Consider the following 13056-nt stretch of genomic DNA (forward strand, 5'->3'; position numbering starts at 1 on the left):
GGACCTACAGGCTCTCTGCAAGCAGGGGCTGTGCTGCGGAAGGCCAAACCCAGACCTGGGGAATGGAAGCTCATCTCTTGTCCCCAGTTCCCACAGGACTTGGTCAGATGGTTTTCTGGAAGAAATGAGGCAGAATCCCTGGGAGGACTCCATTTAGTGCAGTCTAACTTACTGAGCGAGGTGTTAGGCTGAAACACCTCCTCTTCCCACCTGTTCTGGAAATGCAGATGAACCAGGATCAGACCACTCTATTCATGGGACTCTCCACTCCTCCCTTCCCTCAGAGCCAGCTGTGTGAGCGCTTGCTCCACAGGCACATTAGCAGGAGATCCACAGCAGGGGCCCCACACAGTTGGGACGTCTAGGCACCAGGCCAGAGCCTCTCCCTGACCCCACACACACCAGACACAGCCTGGTTCTTTATTTGCTGACCCAGAGCTGGTGGCTGGGGTGAGGAAGCAGAGGAAAGACCCAGAAAGGCTGCTGGAAGGCAGACAGCCCAGGGACGTGCTCATCCCCTCAGAGTGTGGTGCTGATTCCCTCAGTGGGAGTGGTGGTTCCAGAGGTGTGCAGAAACACTGCATTATCTGAACCACAAGGAATCCAGCTCAAAGGGCTCTGCTCATGTTCCTTTATGCTCCTGTGCACATAAGGAGCACACTAATCCCAAAACTCCCCTCTACCACCTACCCCCACCTTGAAACAGCTCCCATCGCAATGAAATGTTCCTGCTTCAGACTTCCAAAAACAACCATGAACACTGGGGATAATTAAAAAGTGAACATCATGAAAAATACACTGGAAAGCCAGGTAGCTTAAAGAAGTGCCAGATTCAACTGGTCTCCAAGACCAGCAGATGTTTTTCAACCTAACGTTGCAGAAACTTACTAACTCAGATGTGTTTCCTAAATCAGAACCAGAGATGAGAATGTGTCCTGTGTATTGGGACCATATCAAGTACTTTTCCAGCACTGTTAAGATCTGTTATTAAAAAAAAAGAAAAAAAGAAGAAAAAAAGGAGGGGGTTGGGTGTTGATAGAAAAAAACTAGGCCTGGATAAAGGATTCTGGATGCTTACCTAAATCACATAAGAGAAGGAAAATTCCTTCCCCAAACTGAAAAGACTCAGATGCAATTAAGAGGGAGATACCATCAGCCCATTTCCAAGCCTGGTATTAAGCTATTCAACAAGAGAACTGCAGAATACAGTGGCTGCAGCTGATACTGCCTTAGTGATATTTAGGCAGTTATTTTATTTTCTTTTTTTACTCAATTATCTGAAAAGAAACCATTCAGCAGCTCACTTTTGAAAGCCAGCCTCCCTCACCCGGTACAAGGCATTCTGCTATAGCACTGCAATTAGAAACTCATCATCCCAATGCCACTGGGCATTGGTTTGTCTTTACACCAGCAGCTCCTTTACAGCCAGAGAGTGCATGGCTGAGGACCCTCTCTGCTGCTCTCCCACACCTTTGAGGAGATTTACAGGGATTTGCTCATGTTTTTCTCACTCAAAGAGAGATTATGTGGCATGATTAAGAGATATTCTAGGAAAGAAACTACCAGCTTCCACAAGACATTCCCTTTGTTTGATATAACACCCATCAGTTATTAATGGGATGGCTTTAAGCTGTTGCTTAGCTTAGTAATGCCATATTTAACAGCAAACATTACTTTTCTCCCCTCTCTGTAGTGGCAGCCTTTGTCCAGCAGTTTCTGGGTGAATTATTCTAAGCCAATATATAATTTTTTTCATTTTTTCATACATACATACATATATATATATATATATATATATATATATAAAAACAGGCTGCCTTTCCATGTATAAAGTAATAGGAGAGTTATGAGCAAATAAGGGGAGTTACAGCTTTTGCTGTTTCATGGGAGGTGGAAGTGCAATGACTTTCTGGGTCACTGAATCCACAGCCTGGTGATCTACTGCAAAACTCTTATAGAAACTGATTTTCCACTCCTTATAAAAATAAAAAAAAACAAACAAATAAACCACAAATCGGAAAATAATAATATGCAACATTATAAATAGGGATTTACTATGCCGCAGATTAAAAAATAAAATGTGCCTCTTAGGAAAAGTGTTCCCACTGTCTCAGAAGCTGCTCCCTGAGATGTTGAATTCTGAATGGATCCTTCCTTTCCACATTCGTGATGGAAGGAAATATGGGGGGAAAAAAACCTGCTCTGCCTTTCAGGTGGGTGACAGCAGGAAGGACACAGAGGAGCCACAAAGGAGAGCTCTGCTCAGACCTTGCTGTGGAATGGACAGGCTGCACTCATATCCCTGATATATGGACAGGCTGCACACATATCCCACATATCCACACCAGCCACAGCACCCACTCCAGTTGTTTGTCCATTGCTTTGTGGATGCCAAAGCAGAAGATGAACCTGCAGCAACCAGCTCAAGCTGCCCAAAACCTCCAACCTTCCCACCAGGCAGCTCCAAAGGTTTTTGTGAATGGAAGCAGTGCTGCCTATGGAGGGCTCCTTTCTCCTTTGCTGCCAGATTCCTATCCAGTCCCAAGGGAATGAGACAGAGACCAGTGACCAGAGACCAGACCCAACTGTCACCTTCCATGACCCTGCTAGGGCTGTAACAGAGCCAACAGCCAAAGGCACAGAGGGCACCATGGACAGGCAGCCTGTGCTCTCCTGCACCCAGCACAGCTCCCAGAGCACACAGCTCTGGGGGATTCACTTACTGGACATTCCATGGGGACACCTGTTGTGTCCCACAGATCGATTTGGTTACAGAAACCAACCATCTGTCCCCGTGTTGTACCAACCAAAGTCTGCAAGCACCCAGACAGAGAGCAGGATTAATGTTATACTTCCATCTGCTCTGAAACATGAGCTGCCCGTCAGCAACAACCTGAAGATGCCTCTGAGCTCCTAAATCCCACCTTGCAAGCTATGAGAAGAACAAGAGAAGCCATGACAAGCCAATTTCCTCAAAGCACAAGTCATATCCACAGCAGCATTTTAAACTCACCCCTTTTCCTGCATGGCTGAATGCAAGGAACATTATCAGGTCACATCAGGAGGCATCTAAGTGGTGACAACATCAATATAAAAGCACTGATTGGTTCTGCACCAACGTAACAAACTTTAAAAAGTATTAAAACAGACTGTTTATTACAGCATATGATGTGTTATATTAATTTACACAATGATATATATATATATATATATATATAAAAACAGCCATTGATGATGTACAGTAAATTTGACATCAACAGGAATATTAAAACTACTGATAACTCATGCACATGACATGCATATGGGTTTTTTTTTTCTTTTTCAAAAGCAGTTTTACACAATATAATGAAGTTACTAAGCCTTGGTCAGCTGCTCCAGCTGCAGTTTACTCTGGACACCACCACCATCTGCAGTGGGACTCCCAGGAGATCGGAGCAGAGTGCACTCTAGAGAAGGCGACTTAACCTTGGAGACAGATTGAACAGGAGCCCTTTCCTGGTGGGGGAAGGCTGGGGGAGGACAGGAGTGAGTTTCAAGAAGAGAATCAACAAGAAAAGAAAAAAAAAAACAGACCAGAGTACCAGAAGGAAAAAGTTCAAGATGTGGCAACAGCAGCAGCAGAAAGGGACAAGCAAAAACATTAAGAAACACCTTCACTCCCTCCCCTTTATTCCCTAAAACCTTATGACCTTAAGCTGTCGATATCCTGTATAAGACCCAGAACTGGAAAAACTAGGCAAGGAAGATCCATTCCCAGAAACATTTTAGCCTTTTCTCAAAGCCTTCTGACACCACGCGCTGGAGGCTGTTCACCACTGAAATGGCAGTGTTGTGTTGTTGGGATTTTTTAAACAAGTGTAACGGTCTTTTATTTCCACATAAAAGGCACTAGTATCCACCCAAGTTCTGAAGACAAGTGACATAATTTACCTTAAGTTTTAAATATTTGTATTAAAAAAAAAAAAATCTGTGGAAATATGTACAAAAAAAAAAGCACCTTGCTTCCAAAAGCAGAAGCAGATACATTCCACCAAGTCACCTCACTAGACAGTCGTCATGAGCTTGAGGGAGCCTGACCGAAAGCGGAGGATCTTCTTCTTGAGGTTATGGGAGGCTTTGATTTTGACAAAGGCCTTGGCCGCATTTTCATGCAGCTCTGGTGCCGTGACTGTTTGGATGGGGAGCGTCTGGACAAACTGGGACCAAATCAGGCCCCCGCTCTCATCAGAGTCACTGGTGGTCGTGCTCTCCCCTACAAACTCCACCTCGCTCAGGCTTGACTCACTGTCTCCAAAGCAGTTCGTGGTGTAGTTGCTCTGCTCATCCTCGCTCGTGTCCACCACGGTGGAGTGGAACAAGGACTCGCACTCGGCCGAGTACTCCGAGTCGCTGGCCACGTAGGCATAGGGGCTGACGTAGGGCAGGGGCACCTGTGAGTAGACCCCCACGCCCTCCCGCCGGTTCCTCCTCGCCCTCCGCAGGGCCTCCTCGTAGGAGATCTCTGCCGAGGACTTCCAGCGGCGGTAGTCGGCACGCTTGTGCTTGGGCTTGGCCACCACGACCTCCCGGCCGTGCCCGTGGGAGCGGAGGGCGGATCTGTGCAGGCCGGCCTGCCGGCCCGGGAGGCTCGGCTCCAGCGGCAGGCCGCCGCCTCTCTTCCCCCGCGACGAGGGCTTTTTCAGTTTCTTATTTGTATCCAACTCCTCGGGGAAGCGGCACTTCTTGCCGACCAGTTTGGCTTTCTCCCTTAAGGTCTGTGAGCTGTTTTCCACCCCGTTGGCAAGGTGGGACCTGTGTTTCAACGCAGAGCTTTTCAAAATCTTGACGTTGCGGGTGCCTTTGTGAAGCTTCATGCTCTGCTGCTGGGCCGGGATGTACTGGGCGTTCACCAGCAGCCCATCATCCAGGCTCTGCGAGGAAGAGCCCTCGCTTTTGAAATCCAGCGCGGGCCTCTCCTCTACAGCCGGTGACGAGGAGCGAGCGGCCTGCAAGCTGCTCTTCAACAGGATCTTTTTGGGAGGCTGGCTGACCCTGTTCTCTGGCTGCAGCACCACCGGCTTCCCTGGGGTGTCTTTGGGAGATGCAGCAAAGAGCTGGCCGTTCTCCTTGGGGCCATCCCCGGCTGTGCCCGCCGTGTTGCGGCCCAGCTCCAGCGGTGCTGGTTTGGCGCCCCGTGGCAGGTGCTTGCTCTGGAGCTCTGTTGTTGTGCTGGGTGGGAAAGCTGCTGGCAAAGGGGCCTTCCTACTCTCCACCTGCTCCCCAGCCGGCTCCCTTGCCCTCTGCTTTAATGGGGAGGGAGCTGTGTGGTCCGGAGCAGGAGCCCCACCAGGAGGCAAACACACCACCGCCTTGGAGCTCTTCAGGTTCACCACATTGCCGTGGGCCACCATTGCTGCCGGCTGCCGGACACACATGCTCCCGTGCCTCAAGATCCCTTTGGCGGCATCGGCGTTGAGACTCGTCCGGGGTTTGTTAGTCCTTACTGCATGAGTCTTCTTCTGAACCAGGCTTAAGATGTAGCTGTCTATCCTCTTGCTGGTGGAAGGGCACGGAGCCGGCCAGGAGCTCTGCGTGGGGAAGGCGCTGGCGGATTGTCCCGAGTCTGTTTCGGATGGGGTGCAAACGTCGTTCAGATCGCAAGGGAGCCTCTCCTCTTCTCGCTGGGGGTTCTCAGTCACGGGAAGGAGGAACATGGGGCTCTGCACAGCCACGGCGTGGAGCGGGCTGGGGTAGCGGTAGATGTCGTTCCCGTTTTTAGACACCAGATCGCACTGGTACTTGGGATGAACATCTGCAACGACATCGAGGGAATTTGAGTGCGGTGTGGATAAAGAGCGACAGACAGAGCCTGCGGTCTGGTCCTCATGCTGGCCTTCCTTATTATAGTCCATCCAGCCTATGAGATCTGAAAGGCATTTTAGGAGAGTTTAGAGAGCCTGCCAGGGACAGCTGTGCTACGTTTTTAATGTGCTGCCAAGGACACCGGTCCATCTAGGCACACAGTGCAAAGCTTTAATTACAGCAGCAGCAGTTTTGCCACCAGGGATGCTGTTCAAGCAACACAAAAAGCAGCACTATCCTTCTGTGGGTCTCCCTGTCACTGCATCCATGTGGGATTTACCCCACAAGGACTACATGGTTAAAACAATAAAAATCACAGCCCTAATGAGAATGTGTACATTGGTTTCAAACCTGTGCCCAGGTTGTTAAGATCTTCCTATCTTCCTTTCAAGCCACCCAGAAGTCTGCAAGGGTCTCTTATTTGTTACACAGTCACCTGTGAAACTCTGCAGGCCTCAGCATATATAAATTTTAAATCCAAAGAGAAACATAAAAAATACAGACAAGAGAACAATTAATTCTTGTAGCTTATTGACAAATTTCACTTCTGGATTCTTTCAAGTATGTCTCAGGTCAGGAAAAAAAATCCAGACTTAATGTTATTGTTTTTATTATTGTTACTACTATTATTATGATACTATTTATAGCAATGCCAATAGTAATAACAGGTGCTCCTTTTGAGTGATAAGGGGTTAAAGAATGGGAAACGTGTTTTCACACAAGGAGTGCAGGTCAATCCAGCTGACATCCTAGCCTTGGCTCTGCAAAGAGAGTTCTGCCAGAGAAATCCAGTGCATTTCACGATGCATGAGTCAGATTTAATGGCTAGTTACTGGCTAAGGAGCTTACTAGAGAGGTAAGCGACCTTAAGAGCAGGGCTTCCACCCAAACACCTAAGATTACTATTATTTTTTAAGCTAAAGTTGCCTCTGTCTTCTTGGGTAGGGGTACAATCTAAGTGATCCTCTGCCAGTCCTGTTTTCTGCCCTTGGGCTGGAAACTTCAGCCAGGGTACTCTGATTGGAATGCTCAGTGCTCATCACTTATCTAAGGCTTATTTCAAAGAGGTCTCATGGGCATTGATGAAATTTGCTGATAGAGATGATGTTCCTGTGTGAGCAGGAGAGGATGAACAGGGAAGGTAGGAGCATAAACTTGCTCCAGATCACCTCTCAGTTTTCCTACATTTCCTAAATTCTATGTTGGCTTCAAGGAATGTTGACAAAAAGGCATTTTTGAAATTTGTCAGTTTGTGAAATTTCATCCCTGAAAGTGAGACTGTATGAATAATGAGAGGTTTACGTTTTTGTGATGTATACAGAAAAAACAGCAATGCAATCAGCTGGAATTCCTTGTGTGTGTGTGTTTTTTCTTATTTTAATGTATGGCACATGAAGATCACATAAACCTTACAACAGGGAGCATTAAATTACCTCGAGCTGCTCACAGGAAAACTTAGAGGACTTGTCAGCATCTCAGAATGAATGTATTCCAGGCTGCATTTTCCCAATTCAGAAACACAAGAGCATGAATTATTCTGTCCTTGATTCACAACAAATCACTATAAGGTAACCTTAAGGAGCAGAATGCAAAGTGGAAATGCTGTGGTTGGAATCATCCTCCCCAAGCCAGAATGAGCTAAAGCTTTTGAAAAGCTCTGCAGTCAGTAACACTGGATGACAGCAGCCCTATTGAAGAGTCTCTTCTGGAGAACAGAGGAGGCCTTCCTATTGAACCATACCACAAATCAAGGCTTGCATCTTCAGACTGGTCTCTGCACAAGAGACAAAATGTACCTGGCCTGTTCATGATGTCTATATAAATGAAGAATACACCTCACCATGCTCACCCAGGGTCAAGGACCATCAGAATTGACAAAATTACTGCCGAAAACATGTGCCCTGACCCCCTAAAACCTGTAGCCAGCTCCTTCCTCTGTGACTTTAATGCTGACATAGCCAAGAACTATTGTTAATTATTGCTATTCACTAAAAATGCTTTTCTAAAGAAAGAGAAATCAGCTGACTGATGTGTTTCTGTGTACAGGTACCACTGCCCTCTGCTGGGTAGAGCAGCTGCCAGATCTTCACATGCCATTTTTATGCGTTTAGAGTGACAAATTCATGTGCAAAGCTGGAGCAGTGGAGGGCAAACAGTCCTGCCTCATGACCCATGTACGTGAGAGGCACTGGGATCTTTTCAGAGCATTATATGGCACATGAAAGGAAGAAGGGTTAATCCAACCCAGGTACTCCTGAGGCAGTATTTCCAAAGCCAAAGCCACCTCCTGGAGTATGATGTATTCCACCTGCTTTTACTATACCTGCAGATTTAGGGCGTCCATCTGAGATATTCAGTGTTGCCTCCAAAGGGCTGCAAAAGCAAGTGCTAGAATGGCAACTGGATAAACACTCACTGAAGACAGAGTTAGATGAATTGGAAAGCGATCCAGAAGCTCCATCACTCAGCTCATAAAACCCTATAAAAATAAGAGTTTGGATTTATATTAGTTATGTCTACACAAAGTTACTATTTGTGTCCCTAGAAAGTCAGTCAAGCTGGTGTTTGAGTTGGCTTGCTCTAACAAGTAGTTATGGGATTTCATTCAGTCACCCCAAAAACAGCCAACAATTTAGTAATATCCTTAGTGCCATGAATTTGCTTTGTTTAAAAGTAAAGCACTTAAAACAGCAGAACTTATCTTAGCATATGGATTTTTTTTTAAAACTTTACAAGGGTTGGGGTTCTAGCCCTTTCAGGGATTTTCAGATTTTAGCAACAAGGATCCAGGCTGTGTTTGGCAGCTCACTCATTTAATACAGTGTTATACTTCCAAGCCAGACTCTCCAACTATTACTTAACTATAAAAGTGTTGGGCCCAATGATATCCATTACTTTCCTCAAAGTTCTGGAGATAAACATAGTATTTGTGGATTACAAGAAAAAAGAAAAATGGTAAATAATGTGCAGATGCAGCAAATTTAATTTCCTGGTAAACTGGGACTACTCAAGGAAAAATGACATACCACAACCAAAATTTAAATTGTTCATCTAGGAGTAAGGAATGCAGAGCATGCCTACAGAATGGGGATGCATCCTGGAAAACAATAATCTTGGAAAGGGCTTAGTCAGCGTGGAAAAGCAGCTTAATCAAGCTTAATGATATGGCAAAAAAAAAAAAAAAAAAAAAAAAAGCTAATGAGATTGTTGGATGTACAAAGAGGCAAATGAATAGCAGCAGGGAAATGACTTCAGCAGTCTACATGGCCCTGGTAAGAAACACTGGAACGGTGAGCCCAGTCCTTGAATCCAGCATGCATAAAACAAAGCTAAAAAATTGGAAGGAGGCCACCAAGCTATTTAGGAGCTTGGAAAAATGCCTTAAAATGAATGACTTCAAGAACTTGACCTGTTTAGCTCATCAAATGAAAGCCAGAATTATAATGTATAGCACCTCCAAGAGGAGGAAAAGCTGGCTATTAGAAAAAACCTTTCTTCAGGGGAGAAAAGGATATAAAAATATCAGTGCTGGAACAAGTCAGATGCAGACTAGAAATTAGCAATGGCTTTAACCACTGCTAGTTGGAGGATTCTCCACTTTTTGGTGTATTCAGAACAGGTCTAGGGGCCTCTAGGAAAGGCTCCCCATAGTTAAATACCACTTACTGGCTTCAACACAGTTAGAATGAGATGAAATTCAATATATGGGGGATGAAAGTGTTTGATTCCATGCTCCTTTCTGGTTGTATGACCACTTTTGATAGCCTCCTCCTGATAATGGTGCTTCTTTTCACCATTTTTCCTTCAGCCTCCTCCCTAATATACCCGACAATTGGAACTTTTCGAACTAATGTGAGGATGGCCTTGAAAAAACAAATGCCCCAAACACTAAAAATCTAATTAAGCTTGAAATGCTCCTCTGAAAGAAGCAACCAGCAGCCTTTCTAGTGGTCACTGAACTCTGTTAGTAGGGATTAATTATCATCAGAGTGTGAACGAGATGTAGACATTTACTGCTGCAGTACTGAAAACTCCAGCACTAAAATCTACAGCCAGTTTAATTCGAGGTCCCAGGGGAGGCTGGATTTTGCTGAGCACTGCCCTTACCTGAACTTGGACGACTGTCTGTCTCCAGGTGCTCATCTGTCGTTTTCTCCACGTCCAGGCGGAGATCACTTATTTGCTTATCCAGCTCTTGCAACTGATTTAATAACCCAGCATCCCTCCTCCTCAAGCAGTTCTGCAAAAGAAGAGGACAAAGAACATCAGCTCCTTCAGTGGGGCAGATGTGAAGGGGTCCCAAGGACCAACAGACTTCTCTATCTAAGCCTTGTGAAACGCCTCATCGATATTCTTTTATATAAAAACCAAACAAAGCCCTGACATTTTAGATGGATGCTCTGGATAAATACTTTAGTGAAAAATTATGCAGGCACTTCACCCCAGCCTGTTCCAGCCAGTTCTGCATGAGGAGCATGTCCCACAGCTCAGGAAGACCAACGGGCTGTGCTGACCACAGCTGGAAGAACAAAGCTGGATTGTGTGATAGGGCCCAAGCAGACCTGTGCCCATGGAACGGGCAAGGATGGCCGTGCCAGCCGAGCAGGGCACGTTCCCCACCACACTGGTGTTACTCAGAGATCACATCTGCTCACACAATGGCACCAAACAGCTCTGCCAACAAGTGCCTGTGGTGTGGGAACCGCCTTGTTCTGCTGCACATGATGAGCTCAGAGTCCACCATGCAGAGAGGGAGATTCCCAGGGCTGGGATCACAGCCCTTTTATTAGTTTTGCAGTGCAGCAGGAAGGAAGAGTAATTCTTCCTCTTCTCCCATTATAATTGTATGAAATTGCTGCGAGATGAATTTTAAGGCTATTTATGAAGGTAATTTGATGGCATAAAATAAGCAATAAGAAATTATTTTGCAAGGCACTCATTAACCCACGGTCAACACAATCAGTTTCCCCCAGTGTATTATAATGTTGCTTATCCATCATCTGTTCAGCTTCATACCCTTTAATTGCTCTGGCTTTGGGGAAAGGGGAGGAGGCAGGAGGAAGGTTCATCTACTTTTGTTTCTTTGAATGCATCATTTGACTGGTACCCAGGGGTGCTCTGACACATTCATTGCTATGAGTTTTGATCCTCATAGCTGGACTAGTTCTGAACCCATTAAATCCAGGATAATCTTTTCCATAGAGTGAACCAGTCATAGAATCATAGGTTCATAGAAGGGTTTGGGTTGGAAGGAACCCTAGAGATCACCTTGTTCCAACCTCCTTGCCATGGGCAGGGACACCTTCCACTAGACCAGTTGCTCAGATCCCTGTCCAGCCTGGCCTTGGGCAAAGGGAGAGCAAATGCTAAAAGCACCAGCAAGCACTGGTTGAAGACGTGCTGGCGTTTAAGGCCATCCTTTGGAGAACCAAAGGGGTGATCCCAAGCCTTCTCCCCCATTCCTGCGGGAGCCAGGGCTGGCTGGCAGCCCGGCTGGAGGAGGTGATGGGTTCAAGGGATGACTTCGCTGCGCCACCTACTGCCACCAGCGCCCCCTCCCCCAGTCAGCACCGCATCTGGTTCCAATCTGCAATGTCAAGTGCACAAATTAAAGTGCTACCACAAATCTCCGACTTTTTTTTTTTGAGTAACGATTCCGTGGTCCTTCACTACGGCTCTCGGCCGCCAGCCAGCCCCTTCTCAGCAGAAAAAAAAAAAATATTTTTGTCTTTTTAAAAAGGAAATAACCCTAACCTAACTAAACCAAAAGGATAAAAAGAAGAAAAAAAAAAAAAAAAAAAAAAAAAAAAAAGAAAGAAAGGAGGAAAAAGGGGGGTGGGGTGGGGAAAAGAAAAAATCAGGGAAATAAATCACGCAATCCAACTTCTCCCTGGGTGAAAGCAAATGCTGAGCCGCGCACAAAGAGCGCCAGGCACAGCTGTACGCTATTTTCATTGAAAAATGATCTGCCGCTTCATGCCGCCCTCCATCTCTTCCCACACCAGCTCCAAAGCGCGTCGTCCAACAAAAGCATCCCTTCCTTACGGGCCCGATCCCGCCGGTGCCCGAGCGCCCGCTGCCTCCTCCCGGGGCTGGACCCGGAGCCGGCTCCCAACTTCCATTCATGGCAACGGCGGCGCCTCTCTTGCCATGAATGGAAGTGGCACCGCCGGCCCGGCTCCGGGACCCGAGGGGAACCGTGCGGCCACCGGCACAACGCCGGCACCACCCGGCCACCTCCGAGCTGTCACCGGCCCGCCCTCACCTGCGCGCCGTGCCGGGTGACAGCGGGCCGGGGGTGCCGCCCGCGGGGCGTCCCTGCTCCTTCCTCGGCTCTCCGCGGGCAGCGACACGGGCACACCCGCGGGTCACAGCGACACGGGCACACCCGCGGGTCACAGCGACACGGGGGCACCGAGCGGGTCACAGCGACACGGGCAGCACCAGCGGGTCACACCGACAAGGGCAGGACCCGGGGGTCACACCGACACGGGGGCACCGAGGGGGCGCGCATCGCCCGGCGCTCCCCGCCCGCATCCCGCGGCGTTCACCACTCGCATCCCGCGGCGCCCCCCGCCCCCGCTCACCAGCTGCCTCCGCAGGAGGAGGATGTTCTCCTCCAGGAACTTCTCCTCCAGGCTGCGCGGCGGCGGCCCCTCTGCCGGCGGCTCCCCGCGGCCGCCCTGCGCCCCGGGCCCCGCTCCCGCCGGCCGCCGCAGCAGGAGGCTCTTCACCAGCAGCTCCTGCCGCTGCCGCAGGTACTCCAGCTCGCCCAGCCCGGCCAGCGTGGCCTCCAGCCGCTCCCGGGTGCGCTGCCGCTCCGCCTCCGCTTCGCCCTTCTCCCGCCAGCGCGCATCGGGCTCCCGCGGCGCCCCCGCGGCTCCCCCCGCCGCCTGTCCCGGCCCCGCCGCCGCCGCGGCGCTCGCCACGGGGCTCGCCTTCATCGCCGGGGACGGGGGCGGCCGCTGCTGCCAGCCCTGCCCGCGGGGGCACCGCGCCGAGCCCCGCGCCGATGCCGCCGCTGCCGCCGCCGCCGGGCGCGAATGGTCCGCGGGGCGCCCGGCTGCTTCCCCGGCTGCCGCCGCCCCGCGCCCGCCCACCGCCCGCCTCCCTCCCTCCTCCAACCCTCCTCCATCCCTCCTTCCCGCCCGCCTTCCTCCCCGCCCGGCCGCGGCTCCACGCCCGTGGTCGCCTCGCTCTTCATCTTCATCTTCT

General features: G+C 49.0%; 1 protein-coding gene across 1 annotated transcript; it reads right to left on the reverse strand.

Moving 5' to 3' along the window:
* Nucleotides 1–3134: 3134 nt before the first annotated feature.
* Nucleotides 3135–12785, reverse strand: DACT1 (dishevelled binding antagonist of beta catenin 1). Its single transcript, XM_059475142.1, has 4 exons — nucleotides 12429–12785; nucleotides 9949–10081; nucleotides 8165–8320; nucleotides 3135–5905 (listed from the first exon to the last, which is right to left on the reverse strand). Exons 1-4 carry the CDS (start codon nucleotides 12783–12785, stop codon nucleotides 4044–4046), a joined length of 2508 nt encoding a protein of 835 aa, XP_059331125.1. The 3' UTR covers nucleotides 3135–4043.
* Between the last annotated feature and the right edge of the window lie 271 nt (nucleotides 12786–13056).

Source organism: Ammospiza nelsoni, chromosome 6 (genome assembly GCF_027579445.1).
Source record: "Ammospiza nelsoni isolate bAmmNel1 chromosome 6, bAmmNel1.pri, whole genome shotgun sequence".
Classification (NCBI taxonomy): domain Eukaryota; kingdom Metazoa; phylum Chordata; class Aves; order Passeriformes; family Passerellidae; genus Ammospiza; species Ammospiza nelsoni.

Bases quoted from the DNA above. Each gene is read 5' to 3' on its own strand.
- DACT1 (XM_059475142.1), bottom strand. From the start codon at position 12,785: ATGAAGGCGAGCCCCGTGGCGAGCGCCGCGGCGGCGGCGGGGCCGGGA. The intron at 10,082-12,428 runs GTGAGCGGGGGC...CTTCTTTTGCAG, and splicing joins TCCTCCTGCGGAGGCAGCTG to AACTGCTTGAGGAGGAGGGA. The intron at 8,321-9,948 runs GTAAGGGCAGTG...TTATTTTTATAG, and splicing joins AGACAGTCGTCCAAGTTCAG to GGTTTTATGAGCTGAGTGAT.